The sequence below is a fragment of the Pteronotus mesoamericanus genome, unplaced genomic scaffold, assembly GCF_021234165.1.
Source record: "Pteronotus mesoamericanus isolate MK-2021 breed Mesoamerican mustached bat unplaced genomic scaffold, CSHL_Meso_final scaffold_85, whole genome shotgun sequence".
Classification (NCBI taxonomy): domain Eukaryota; kingdom Metazoa; phylum Chordata; class Mammalia; order Chiroptera; family Mormoopidae; genus Pteronotus; species Pteronotus mesoamericanus.
The window spans coordinates 18,388,555-18,404,092 of NW_026555329.1; the positions used below are offsets into that span (position 1 = coordinate 18,388,555).

At 38.1% G+C, this 15,538-nt stretch overlaps 1 protein-coding gene across 6 annotated transcripts in view; it reads right to left on the reverse strand.

Moving 5' to 3' along the window:
- DYNC1I1 (dynein cytoplasmic 1 intermediate chain 1) overlaps positions 1 to 15,538 on the reverse strand; it is a 297,318-nt gene that overhangs the window by 18,019 nt on the left and 263,761 nt on the right. For all 6 annotated transcript variants that reach the window (XM_054564271.1, XM_054564269.1, XM_054564270.1 and 3 more), the window contains one exon: positions 3,652 to 3,792. In XM_054564271.1, coding sequence (XP_054420246.1) covers positions 3,652 to 3,792 — 141 coding nt within the window. The remainder of the gene's footprint in view (positions 1 to 3,651; positions 3,793 to 15,538) is intronic.

The following is a 15,538-nucleotide window of genomic DNA, read 5'->3' on the forward strand; positions in this document are numbered from 1 at the left end:
TCAAAACCTTGCCAGGGAAAGATGACCAGAAGAAGAAAAATCATGCAGGTGAAAAGCTTCAAAACCTCAACTTCTCCTCTATCGCTTTTTTCCCCTTTGTTTGTCCTCCTCCTGGCAGCCCCATGATGTAGGAAGCACTCCTGGCCTTTGGACATGCCCAGGATGATACCCAGGTAGACAGAGGCAGCACCGAGACCTTGTCGAAAAAGTCTTGTATCTCCTCTCATAAACACATGAAATCTGACAACGTTGATAATTAAATAATAATTACGATGAAAGTGAGGCAGAGGTGCTGATGTCCCCTGAAGTATCTGTTACAAGAACCTTAGTATTGGGGAAAAAAAAAATTTAGCAGGCCTGCCCCTTCTCCACCATCAGCTGTGTAAACTCTTATCTTTAAGGTGGGAAGTTTATTCCTATAAGGATCAAATTTCCAAGCCTTCTACAAGAATGTTGAATAAGAAATGATAATGGGCCATTAAAAAAAATAAAAGATATAAACTTTAAGACAAAAAAGACAACAAAAAATGTAGTGAAAAGAGGGTCCCCAAGATCATCGTACCACTGTCTAAAACCTGTGTCTGACCCACGTGTTGGGGTCGGACGGAAACATGGCGGGGGGTTCTGTGCCTGAGCGCTCTGGGCATTTGGTTTGTCCAGGAATTGAAACAATCTGTTGATATGAGATTACTGACTCAATACCTATCTTCAAAATAGCAATTAAAAACTTCATCAGATGTAAGAATCTATGTTTAAACTATATCTTGAAATCAATAAAATTCTTTCACCTGCTTAAATTATGGTATGTCACTTGTGAGCAAAAATGTAAAACACAAGTCCCTGGCTCATTTATTTTTTTAAAAAGTACACGATTTCTACAATAAAAGTACCTGCTGTGCAGGCTGAAGCCTGAATTTTTAACCATACCTTTCAAAGGCCAAAACGATATGAATTTAGATAGGCCATAATTCTGTCAATACATTTTATTATTAGTGTGCTACTCAGAAAACAAATCTGAGATTCAGCTATAGAGTTTTTCAGAATTAATTTTGAATTCCTTAACTTAGAAAAATCAAACAGGACTATACTTTACCTTTACTTATGATCTGATTTTATCTATGAACAATTTCAAAAATTGAATAAAAAATTGTAATCCTCATATTAGTATGATAAAAAATTAATCACTCTGAAGAAACTGATTTTTGATACATTTTAAAATATGCCTAATATATTTTAAAGAATTTTATTTATTTGGAATGAAGTAATGTAGCAAAGTAAATCAATTAATATTCTAAACATTTAAAATTGCCTTCTTTTCATAGATACTATAAATGGTAAAAAATGACTATCACAGCCGATAATATGTGCTAATAAATTATCGAATGCATGAAGGAAATGACAAAATATATTTTACTAGCTTGACTGGTAATGACCTTTCAAATGAAAGATGAATACATAATGAAAATAATCTTTATACTGTCTGTCTCTCTTACTCTTTTACTTCAGCTTCACAAATATTTTCATAATTTTTTAAGGCTCAATCATTTTAATTGCAAAGACAAGATCTATACAGTATAAATTACTATACTGTTCAGGGTCCATGAGTATAAACTATCCTTGCATAGGAGCAGTTGGGACAAGATGGTATAAAAGCAGAGTAATATGAATAACAACAAAACACTGTGATTTCCGTTTCCTTTTTTAAAAACAAATCTAAATCCTAATCTCACAAATATTTGAAAAATCTTGTTCAACTTGATAGAAAGCAAAAATAATTTGAGGGTTTCAAAAGTGTTCCGTTCATTATTGGATTTGAATCAGACTCAATATATCGACTACTATTGTGAAAGCAGAATTATGTTTATCACAAAACTAAATGGTTCACATATCCAATAATGATTTTTTGAAATGTTTAGCTATAAAACTTTTATGTGGTTGTCTCTTGACACTTAGAGAAAAAGCAGGAACAAATGATGTTTGGCAGTGTTGAGGCATTAATTTCATTTTACCTAAAACACTGAAAAAAAACCCCAAAACAAACCCAAAACAGTTACACAGGAATTATCAAGGAGTTTAGAGAACACTGGCTCCCACTGCACTGTAGTTGAGTATTACTTAAACATCACTTCTAAGTCTGATCTCTGATACAGGGAATCTCTTCAGTCAATCTGGAAAGCGTGTGTTTTTTGGTTGCTTTAAGTGAATGAGTTTATTCTAAAAGATACAGGCAATATGATTTTAATCAACAGTGATGAAAGACTTTGGGAAACTGTTACAATGCGGAGTAATAACATCTTTCTATGAAAAGCAATAATGTTATAAACATTTCAACATCCAAAAAGATGGGCATTGGGCGTATTCATGTCTTTAGATTATTTTCAAAGATGCTTCATTACATAACCCTTATCCTTGTCACATATACAGTTCTTGTAGCAAAAAGGAAAAATAGACTTAAATTAACATATTTTTAAAAGGTAACTATTTGGCATTAGTTATATGTGTATATAATCTTGCAAGATACAATGACTCAATAATAACACCTGAAAGATATTTCCCTGCCCCCTCCCACACACACACAAAAATACTAGGAGAGTCTGCTCCTCTTCATATCCTCCAGCTGTAAGCTTCCTAATTAAAAAGGCTGAGCTGTTTCCTGCTCAAAACACTTCAAAAGAGCTTTCTCTTGTTCTCCACTTGACATATAGTTTGCAACACTTGTTCCTCTTACCTGTCCATTCTTATTTATGGAGAGCTGCCCTGAATCAGAGACCAGGAAATGATGAAAAAAAATTTTTATTTTATTAAATTGAAAGACATTTCATATTCATATTTTTTAAAAGCCAACAAAACACCTACATAGCCAAATTAACACCTCAATAATTTTGAGTGGAAAAAAGGAATAATGCACATGATGTAATTTTAAAAACAAATATATACATAGCCTAATTTTTTTAAAGAATATTTATTGTCAATTGCTTTCTTTAAAAAAGTTGGCTATTTTACACTTTTAAATCGCGACATGTTTAAATCCGGAATTTTTAAAAAATACTGAGTTTAACATACATGTTCAGATTTAGAAACTATTGTAGAAAAGTCTGTCTGTGAGGCCAACATCTTAAGTCAAGGATTATTTACCTTGTAAAAATTAAGTGGAGGCTAGATCGGGATCTAAACATAATCAGTCAACAGAATCATCTTTTATGAATTCAAAATAGGAATCGTACAAATAGCGAACACTGACAAATCGCTTTTTTTTTTTTTAGCCCAGTCTATAGTCAAGGTCCACAAAAGCTTACTTTTTTCCAAATGTTTGCCAATAGAGTTATTTCAGCACCAGTCTGACATATGCCTGTGTGTCCTTTCCCTTAGGGCAAAAGCATGAATAAGTATCGTTTTGCTCTCTGCAAAAAAGGGTCGTCAATTGTCCAGGATATGCCATGGTTTAGGGATGAAGTGAGATTAAATGATTTTTTTGGCCAATGCATCCGCCAGTTCCCTTCAAAGCAGTCAAGAACGGGGGTCGGCAGCCCAGCTGCAATTGGAGGGTCGGTCCAAAAAAGGCCGTTTTTTGCAGAGAGAGGGGGAGACGGAGAGAGGCCGCCTGCGCCCCCCTCCCAGCCCTCCCGGCCCCGCGCCTGCGCCGCCGCTCACCTCGGTGTCATTGTTGAGGTTCCAGAGGTCCAAGCGCCCCATCCCGTCCACGCAGGCAAAGAGCGCGGGATGCACTGGGGACCACATGACGTCGTACACATAGTCGGCATTGTCTTCAAAGGAGTAGAGCGGCTTGTTGTGCTGTAAGGCAGAGAGACCGTGAAGACTTTGTGGCGCTGCTGCTGCCTCGGGCTGTCTAGCGAGCCTAATTAAAAACTTTGCACATTCACAAAGTGTCATAAAACTTCCCGAGATGAAAGTCCTCGAGAAGGTGAACCGCGGCTTTAATGTGACTAGAACTGTCCAGTGGCATAAATAAATACCGGGGTGGAGGGGGGTTGCTCTTAGGGGGCCAGGGGCTGGGACAGACGATGGTGGGGGGTGGGGAGGCGGTTTCAGACACCGTCGTCAGAGACATTCCAGGCAGGTGGACGGGACTGCCCATTAGCTCGGAATTCCAGCCTTCCTACGTTTTGCGAGTCGCTCGAAGCCCAAACCCAATCGTGGTCCTTCTGCCCAGATCCGACCCGCGGGGATGCTCTGAAACTCTCGCCGTCCGGGTGGCCCCCGAACCTTTTGCACCGAAGGCAACGCCTGCCACCTCGTGGCCGTTGTCGGTAGCTGCAATTCTGCTTCCAGTCCAACTCTAGACCGAATGGTTCCTTTGAGGCGTGAGCATGGGAACATATTTTAAGGGGATTCACAGCTGTTCCGGCAAGTGAAAAATCTCCCGGTTCTCAGATCCTAGCCTGTCTACCCAGGGTCAGTGCACCCGAGTCAGGTGGAATGATATGGCTCAATTTCCTACCCTAAACCTTCTAAGATGAACCACATTTTCTATTAGATCACCCAGTATTTCTAAGAGCCCTGAAATTGGTATTTTTGGGCGGCAATACATTAAGCACACCCTCACTGCATACAAATGCTTCCACTTGGAAGGATACAATAAATTAAAATGGCACTCTTGATTTCCAGTGAATATTGTCACATCAAAATAGCACAGAAGTCAGAGGCAAGTTTGAAAGTACACCAGAAATAAAACGTAATTGGACTTCATGAATTATTCATTCCATCTGGCTTGTCTTATTCTAATTTCTGCATAATGGCTTTACTAATCCCTGATCAATTAATGTAAAATGAAATTTAAATGATAATGAAAGCCCTAGAGATAAAAAGAAATTAAGTATTCTTATATCCTCTGACAGAAATCTAAACAATGGAAGTTTTTTTCCCCCAAGTCTTCTTCATCCAGTCAGCTGTCTGTACTCATGGGTTCGGCTGAATGCCTGTACAGACCAGAGTAAAAGGACCAAAAAAGGTAACATGCTATGTGAACAATCTGCATAGAATGTTTGAAGAATATATCTGTAGGGAATCAGCTCCAGATATTATGTCCAAGTGTACTGGTAGTTAATATAAAATACACAAAATGCATGGGCAGAAGTGAAAGTGAAGAAAATCAGTGGGAAGAAGATAAAACTTCCATAACCTAAATGTAATGCAAAAATTTGTCAAGATATTCACTATAAGTGATTTCTCTTTCCATGAATTAAATTAGTTTGGCATTGCTTAGAAGTGATCACAATTATAAGATGGTCCCCTATGTGGTGCATGCGTTGATAGTGTATGTGTGAGACATGTCTTATTTTTAATTCAAAAAGTATCTAATGGGATAGTAACTTGAAAAAAATAGATGACATTGAGATCTTAAAAAGAATTAAAATGGACATTCACCTTATAGTTTTGTATTTTAATATTCTATAACTCTTTTATGCCAAAATTTTTATTATATGCCATGTCTGCATGGTGATTTGGAGCTAAAATTATTTTCCTATTTGCTCTTCATATAGTTTCTTTCTTTCTCTCACTGTTTGAAGTTCCAGAGAATCTAAATATCTAAGGACACTAAGTAGCATGATCATATCATTTTTCTTTATCAGTATAGGGAAACAAAGGCAATATAGTATAGCTGGTTCTCCACTGACCACTTGTGAATATTACATTCTAATTCTTAGTAGTAGATTATTCTTGTCCCAATTCTTGATTTTATAGCAAGCCAGTCACTATTTGTTAAAGAACATAAGTAGTACATTTTCTTAAAGTTAAAGGGTAGAAAAGACTTACACATGCCTAAAAAAGTTGCTTCTTGGTACCTTATTTTCAGTAACTCAGCTAGTAGTATAACTGATTACATAGAGGTCTAGACATAGATATACACATACAGACATACAATAAGCACATAACACATCAAGAGTTCTTGTTTTGAGCAATTAGAAGACCATCCAGCTTTAAAGAGTCATTTTCTAAAGAGCTGATACTATTTGATATATTAACTCTCTCAATAACTTATCCTGTTAATCTCTAGTACTGTTTCCTTTTTTCTTTTATTAGCTTCTTCTCTGAGAAACCAAGTTGAAATTGTAGTAAATCCTGGAGCCTTCACTTTTTAAACATTTGGAAATAGCTGCTATTATTCATGTTACCAAAACCAATTTTCTCACAGTTAATAGTATTGCATAGAAACGCTATTATTCTTCTCTAGGTTTTTTCCAACTTCCTTAACACCCCTTACCCCCAAGATTGAATCTTCCATTATGAAAGTCATTGTGCCAGTAATTCTAGCCTATAGCATGTGCCTGTTTGGGGAAAGAGAGAAGGGCTTATATTTTCAAAGACTTTGTTTTAACCTTGATAAATTCACAGGCTGGAAAAGTCTTGGTCAGGATGGAAGTCATTATCAGAGTATATCAAGTGGACTGACATCTACCAACCATTTCTTTCCAAATGTAGCACGGCATATGCTATAGGCGTAGGTGAATGTCCCTCTCACAATAGTAAGTGGTGCCATTTTGAATATTAATTTTACTTCTTTCAATAACGGAATTTTTCATTCTATTTTATTTGGGACCTAAAGGGTAATCTGAAAGCCCAATTAAAAACATTTCATAGTAAACACATATATCATGAAATTGTAATATTTTCATAAAACATATCAAAAGCATCAGTATCTAAAGATTCTTTTATTTGAATTCTGAAACATACATGCCTGGATCCACAAAGTTGTTATAGCTTGCTCTGGCATTACCACTGATTTCAGAATACCACAAGTTTTGAAAAGGTAGAAAATGTGGGGGCAAATATGACCAATGATTTTGAGGAAGATCCTGGAATATCATTTATATATATTAAAGCCACAGAAGCCTGGTGATTTTAAATATTTACTCTGCAAAATGCTCAAGGCCATTTAGTAAGCTAAATATTGTTCTGCAGCATGTTACTGTAGAAAGAGTTTTTCAAAACAATCAAATTTCATAGGAGAAGAAAACCTCTGGTTCTTTTTCTAATGCCATGTTTAGTATCAGTGAGCTGTTAAAGAAAAAAAGAAAAGGAAAATTGCACTGTTATGCAACCTACTCCAGGTGTGACAAATGCCAATGAAATAAAGCCGCGACACCTTGTGCTTTAGACAAGTTCCCAGGGCTGTGCCAAAAATGCTACATTATCCAGACACAGATCAGCTCGATTTTAATAGCCTGACTCTCAAACAGAATGGAGAAGCGGCGACCAGTCACTTCCCAGACAGACACGCAGGGCTGGGGAGGGTAAATTGTTGGGTGTTTGCTGTGTGCCTGACTCTATACACACATTGTCTAATTTAATCCGCATAAAATCTCTGTAAGGTAGATGGTATTTACAGAAAAGAAAATTATAGTTCAGGAAAGTTAGTAACTTTCCCAAGGCCACGAAGGTTGTAAGTGGTGGAGCCAGATTTGACTCTCTGGTTTTCCTAGCTGTTCAGCACATCCTGTTTGCTGGAACCCTGTGGTCCTCTACGAAACACAGCCATGGTCTTCAATCTTCATAGAAAAAACAATCAATACAACCGATATTTACTAAACGCACACTTGTAGAAAGAGTGAAAAAAGATCACAATCAGAATGTTTATTTTATTTCCTGAATCGGTTATTGATAATCCTGGAGATTCCCACAGAATTCTAGGCATCTTTAGAACCTTGTGACAGTAACATCTGTTTTCTCCTGAAAACCAAGAAAGAGGATAGGAATAGCCCTTTAACCAACAGAAATGAAGAGCAGGCCATGCATCAGAGTAAAATAAAACAATGTTAGAAGGCAAAGACCTGGGTCCCAGTTCACTCCATGTCTCTATGACTTTGGGTGAGGAACAAAAATGAAATGATCTGAAAGATGGGGATATAGGGAGGATGGGCCAGAAAGGGCAAGAAGAGAAAGTGGGGACACTACAGACCTTGGGAAGTCGAACTTATCCTTGGATTGTAGTTTTTTCACCAGTAAGATGCAAGACCGGACCTCAAGGATTCCCATTGGCTTTGTGAGGCTATGACTCTGTTGTGCAGCAAGGACTGCATCAAGTATATGAAAGTTTTTACAGAGTTATTCAAAGCTATACATTATAATTAAAGACATCTTCCTTGATGTTCTGTAGAATTCACATGACAGTGATTTTTTCACTTTGTATTTCATCAAAAATATACCAGAGTGGTTTTTAGTAAAATTTTTGAAATTATGAAAGTAATAGAACTCCAATTTGACCAACTGGAAAGGAATAAATAGTATTAAATTTACACAAGAGAGGCAGGTAGTAAATTCTATTCGCTACATCCATCAACGTTTTACAATAAACACTTGATCTCTAGATTTGAGCTTTGATTTTATGAGCATACTTCTCATAATGAAGAGAGCTGGATATTTTTTCAATCAGTTAACCATAAAATGATTTCATGAGACATGAGTTTCTATTCCTGATGTTAGAAACGTACCAAAGTGACATCTAGAAAATATAATGTTTATTTTATTTTCCTCTACACTTTTTTGTTTACTTCTTATCAGACACCTCTCAGCTTCCCAATAGGTTTCAGTATTTTGAAGATTGGTGAATAGAAAGATTTGTGTTAAAATGCCTAACACCTCTAAATGCTGTGGTTCTTGAGGTTGCATTTAGCTCTAATGATTAGTTTTCAAAGCAGACTTAGTAGAAATGTTTACCCAATCCTTGAAAATTTCTTTTGGAGTGGACGGGACATGAGGCAGGGGGTAATATGTGGGTAGTTGGGGTGAGGGCCAATGACTAATAGTAGAATTTTTGTATTTTTATTCTGAACAAAAAAGAAAACCCATAGAATGTTATCTTGAAGACTATATCCTGTTGGGGAAAAAAATGATGACCAAAATACTAAACAATGAGTAATAAGAAAACGTTCTTCAAAAATTATCATGTGGGTTCCTGTGAAGTAATTAAAATAAATAGCCAGCTAGTTCTTCCAGGAAACATTAAAATATGAGACCACAATATCACTTTTAAAAAACCACCAAAGGACCCCAAAATTTCAGACTCACACAAAAGCGGATACCTCTACCATAAAAAGAAAGTGCTTAAACAAACAAACAAACCAAAACTCATAAACCAAACCAAACCAAACCAAACCAAAATACCAATTCTCTTGGCCCAAAAGAGGTGTTGCGAATTTGGTACTATCACTAGAAAACATTATTTGCAACTTAATGGGGGATCCTTCTAAAGCACTAAGCATCCTGTATTTATCTTAATTTCTGTGGCTAATATTAAAACAATACTCATGATACCTTTAGGTATGATATCTTTATGTGTTTCTATCAGGGTCAGAAATTCAAAATTAGACATAAACCCTGTGGGTGAGCTATTCTGAACAGAATATATATGGTGGGTCTGCTGATTGTTTGTGTACATTAACCAAGAATACATCAGAACTTTAATTTGAATTAGTTAATTTAAAATGATTAGCACTCTGGCCAGGTGGCTCAGTTGGTTAGAGCATTGTCCTGATACACCAAGGTTGCAGGTTCAATCCTCGGTCAGGTCACATACAAGAATCAACCAATGAATACATTCAAATCTATCTCAATCTCTCTCTCCCCCCCCACCCCCTCCTTTCCTCCTTCACTTTCTTCCTCTCTCTCTCTAAAAATCAATAAATAAAAATTTAAAAAGAAATAAAAATAAAAAAATAATTAGAAAGGTTATAGCAATCCAGGAATTTAGAATTTGTCTTCCTAGAAATGTAGAAGTCTTGTTAAGTAAGAACTAAAGCCACATGAAAGGTGTTCTTTGTTGCACGACCTTCCTCTACTGCTTATTTGTGTGGAAGAATCCTCCTAATCCAGGAGGCGCCACCAATAAAGAAGATAATTATCCATATAAAAGAATGTATACATATTCACAGGTTTTGACTAGTATTTGAGTGTTTAAAGCCATGGAAAAAAAACTACAAGCTTTGCCTAATTCATAAAAGAAGTATTTCCCGACACCGGCATGATTTTTAGGAATATCAGCTCCACCTAAAAATTCTTCTTTAAAATGGGTGTTTTAGTAGCACAACTTTGTACAACATCATTGTGAAAACACTAAGCAAGCAGGGGTGCTCTCTTGAATGGCTGTTTGCATCCATCTGAGCTGCTGGGGCTCCTGTGGTATGTTCTGCCTCCTTAGTGGAGGCAGGGCAGAGAGGGTCATTGTCCTGGTGGCTCATTAGTACAACAGGGATGGCTCCTCACTGGATTGATACTCTCTCTCTAAAGTGGTTGGGCTGGTTAGAGACTGGACGTTGGTATTAAGGAGTAGGAGGCGTCGAGGCATGATAACAGGCTTAATCTAGAAGCAGCTAAAGTGTGGTTGTTTGTGTGCTTTGAAGACTTGAAGTTAGAAGGATGTGCACGTAAAGTGGTATTTGCACGTTGGAGCAGTTTTGCTTATTTATTTGTTACTTTTTTAATGTCAAATCATACAACCATGTTTTATTAGTGGGTAGGCTAAGCAGCAGAACATTTCCAGGCTGGTCCTTAAACTGTCAACCTGGATTCTAAGCATCCGGTTTACCAACTGTCGCACCAATATAAATAAACTTACACATATACACATGTATGTAATTCTTTAAAAATATTTTTAAAATATCAAATCATGAACGTAGGTCCCTGGATTACACCTGGACTTATACTTATTTCTAAACTGCCAGGGTAACACCCGCCAGTTCCCAGAGCTAATCCGACGGGCTGGTCTCACTACCTTTAATAAATACAACATTTAGACAAATATCACTTCTGTTCAAGAAGTATATGCCCAAATACCCAGGTCTGTCCTATTAAACAGGTTTAAAATCTAATGGGAAAATTATCAAAATAATTAAATTTTCAGTTCTACTTCTTGCATCAACAATTGACTATATATATGAAGGGCACTTTCTTAAAGGGTCACGGCGAGTTTTTTGTAGGTCTGCACTCCTGTGTCTCCTGATGTTAAATGCAATGTGTCTTTTATATTATATCTAAAATCAGAATACCTGATACTTGCGTTCATTTTCATGGTGGAAAGAATGGGCATGGAGAATTTCACATTGCGGCAATTCAAACATCCTGTTGAAGTGTAGAATATATTTGCTATGCTTCCTGCTTTATGACAAATTTGCTTACCTTATTCTGTTTTGCCTAAACCAAAGTGAAATTAATTTCTTTTCAAAAAGCAAATACAAGTTAAACATGAGGCGAGGTGACTCAGGACATTGGAAACGGTCATGGGAAAATAACCAAGTATAAATTACAAACCTTAGACAGTTTGCAAGGTTAAGAGGTGAGGCTGACCAAAATGGACCCACATCGGTTTGGTCCCAAAACAATTACTCTGGGAGATGAAGATGAGTTTTATTTCATCTTCCACCATCAGACGTAAAATGCAGGTTAAATCAGTAGGTGGGGGTGGATGTATATTTGAATCTCATAATTAGGTAGATAGTGGGTCTGTTATTTATTATCCTCGTTTTCTCTTCAAACATTATCACTTAGAAGGACAAGGTTGGGGAAGGCAACTCGTGTAGCATATCACTGAGAGGCAAAGGCAAGCATTTCTGCTCTGCCTAAAAGAGCAAAGGAAAGGATTCACCAAGCTCTTACTTCTTGCACAACGGTAAAGCCCAGTCAGCTGGGTGAATTTTAAGTCTCAAAAGTGTTTATACTTATATGGATTATTCACATATGCCTGTAAAAATATTTAACGGCTCTAGGTATGTGTCAGTGGGTGAATGTTTGGGGGGTTTGGGGTTGGGGTGGGGGTAAAAGGACAGGAAGTATGAACACAGGCTAAGTCTGGCTGTGACTTGATTACATTCTTGTGGTTTCTTTCAAAGTTATTCTCCCTGGGCGAGCTTAAAAAAGGAACCCCTTTCCCCTCCCTTCCCGCCTCCCCCCAAAAAAGTTAGACAGAAAAGAATTTGATGACTGGCACAGGTAATTTTATTGAAAGCCAATTTTAATATTTGCTACTTTATGTTAGAACTGAAGGGAAAGGGGGACCAAAAATGAGGATAAGGGGGAAAAAAAGTAAGTCAGACGGCACCTGAATGTCGTGTTTATCAGAACAGCAGCCAGCAAAGCTTGAGGGTGTGGAAAAAAACACCCTCTGTCATCCGGTAAGTGTTACTGGAAGTAAACTATTGATTCTGTTAATCTTCTCACCTGTTTTAAGTACTCTGTTTAGATACTGTAATAGCTAAAACTATAACTTCTGATTTTTACTGTTTTTCTTCTTCTGTTACTTTAAACATTTAACAAAATGCTAGCAGAAATAGATGTGCTCAGGGCCCCTTTTCTAGAATTATTTTTAGGAGCTGTTTCCATCTCGGTTTATAATAATCTAACTTGCTTTAACAAAGTAGGCTATTTCACTTCGGATATCCCTGAGTATTAGTCTATCATCAATGATTTATTAAGGACCTACCATAGGCTTTCTACTTTGGGAAATTAATAGAAATACAAGATTTGACTATTCTCAGGGACTCACAATCCACGTAGGAAAATAAAAATTATGCAATACTAAGGGAAGAATATTGTTTACTAGGGGGTCTATTTTCTCACTTTGTTCCAAAAGGATTTATGGTGTCTTACAAGTTAAATATACTGCAAAATGAAGAATAAACACACAACAGAGGCAGATAGAGTAGATAGCTATTACCAGGATCCTGAGATAAGCTGATTATTACGATCTAGTACTGAAGAGCTCTAAATTCCCTGATAACTGAGACAAAGAGAAAACACATCATATCACAAGGAGGTAAGCAGATCTCACCATCTGAAGAAAGAAAGAATATAAATTCCTCCTCAAAGACACATTGTTGGGGAAAATTCAAGGAGGAATTTACCGTGTCTGCGAATCCCTGGGAAAGAGACTGGTTTTCTGTCTTGTTTATACCAAAGAAAGAGAACAAGTATGTAGCCAGGTGGTGAATTCTGTGGTGCAGATGTTAGGTGCCAGAGGAATTCGGAGATTTGGGTGGGGGTGTGTGTTAGTGGTTGCCATGGTCTGATGTGGTCAAGGAAGGTATTATCTGGGACAGGTGATGGGAACCACCTTGAACAACGCGTAGACTTTGATAGACGGTAAGGAAGCCAGTCAAGGAGAAGACAGCAAAACATGCAAAGACTGGCTGTGTCAACCAGTATGGAATTCCCAGAGAGCTGTAAAGGTGAGGACAATGGGGACTCTGAGATTGTCCTAAGGAAGGAAATAATATTGGTTTGGGTCAGGAAGGGGTAAGGATATGTTACGAATGGTCTTGAGTATATAGTTAAGACTTTTTGATACAATAGCTACTAATTTATTAAACATGTATTGATATATATGCAGAGCATTGTGCTATGTGCTAAGTGGATTTAGAGATGTCTAGCATTCATGTGACTAGTGATACAACTGAGTGATAAATACCCAGAATCAAAAAGCAGCAGCATAGTAGAGGAGGAAAATCTGGTTTGTAGTTTAAACATGGGACATGTGAGTCTCAGGAGACTGCCACACTCAGGGTAAGGAGGCAGTGGAGATGTAGGTCTAGAATTGGAAGACAGGGCGGCCTTGAAGTTCATATGAAGGAATCATTCACAAGAGGTGCTGGTGGAGAGGAGAGAGTGGGGAGAAAGGAAAAAAAGGCCTGTAACAGATATTTTGAACAACTGGGCCAAGAGAGTGAAGGAGAAAGAACCAGTGCGGTGGTCCAAGGCAAACCAAGAGAATATAACCCACTGGACAGAGCTGCAAGAACAAGTCATAGACAGTATGATATAAGAGTAATACTAAAAAGAAGCCATTGCATCCCTGGCTGAGTGGCTCAGTTGGCTGTAGTGTCATCCCATATACCAAAGGACTGTGGGTTCAATTCTCAGTCAAGGCGCATGCCTAGATTATAGTTTGATCCCTGGTCAGGGCAAATATGGGAAGCAACTGATCTATGTTTCTCTTTCACATCAATGTTTCTCTCTCCATTCCTCTCTCTCTAAAATCAATAAATGTCCTCAGGTAAGGATTAAAAAAAAAAAAGAAGCCATTGCATTTAGTGATCAGGGGCTCATCAGACGGTCTTGGAGACAGAAGTATCAACGGACCCATGGAATTCATTGGGAAACTGACTGTGGTCAGCGTGAATGCATGTGGGTTCTTCAAGTGGCTTTTGCAAGCTAATCCAAATTTTAGGATGTGCCTGTGATGACGTAAGCCATCCTATCCAATCACCACCACCACTAAGAGGACCCTCGTGTCACTGGGGTTTGTGTCCAGGACTACCTTCTTTTTTTCTCAAGACTCCCACTTGCCATTTAGCTGTAAGATCCCTGACCTTGGGGACCATTTCTTATGTCAATTTATATCTCAAACACTCAGTATTGAGCCTAACATTAAGAAGCAGACAAGATGCACTGAAAGTTGGTGATCAAGAAGGTAGCATCTGGGCCCAGCCCATTTCTGCCTGACACCTGTGAGCAGAGCCTTGAACCATCTTCTAATTCTTTGAGCTTGTGATTCTTTCTTAGTCTTCCCAGGGCTGAACCTCTGCTTTCCCTGGTGGATTTCTGATTCAGCCTCTTCCTTGGTCGATCTCTTGTTCTTCTAGCATGCTATTTTGGTTCGGAACTTTTCCACTCACTCGGCTACCTTAAATCTAATCAACGATGAAGGTCATGGTTGCCGCCCAGTACAAAAATTTCAGCCTGTTTGTACACTATGGGCAAGGAACCAGGAACAGGGGACTTTTCCTGGGGGAGGAAAATGATGTGAAAAACTGTAATAGAAAGTAGGCTACTAGTGACGTGGATGGTAGGAAATCTAAGCCTGATTTCCTGGGTACTACAGAAACAAGGTACTGGGAACTAAATGTCTAATAAATGTTATCTCATTAAAACAAACAAAGCTTACCTTTGGATGTAAAGCATCGATCTGTACCTGAGACTTTTTGGTAACACATAAATTTCAATTAGTATGTGTGTATGTCAGAGAGAGAAAGAAAGAGAGAGCACATGAGTGAGAGAGAGAAATTAGCATACTTTTCCATGGAATATTCTTATATGTTTGTTTATTTGGAAAAGACCAGGGATGCGTGGAAATGGGAGAATGGTGCATTGGCTCTAATAAGCAAGCCTGAATCCAAATCAACACCCCACAGCAACTAGCCACCCTGCACCAGTGTGCTGGTGTGCCCTGAACATGGTTTCAGCATCAACAAAGTCACTGCTCACATTAACCACATGTTCCTACCATTTTTCCTCAACATCCATGGGTCCTTTAGGATTCTACTGCCCCTGGGAGTCAGCTTTGGAGGGATGAGGGGCCTTCAGGCACTAGGGGTGGGGGGCAGTGTATAAAAGAACTTCACCGGAAGCTCATGATTGTTACCTTTTTGTGTCCACAGCCAAGGGTCAACTGTGGTAATAAAATATCCTTAGCTTTGCTATGGGCTGATTCATGTCAGCCCCACAATTCACACGCTGAAGTTCTAACCCCCAGGACCACAGAATGTGACTGTATATGAAGACAGGGTCTTTAAAGAGGTAATTGAGGTAA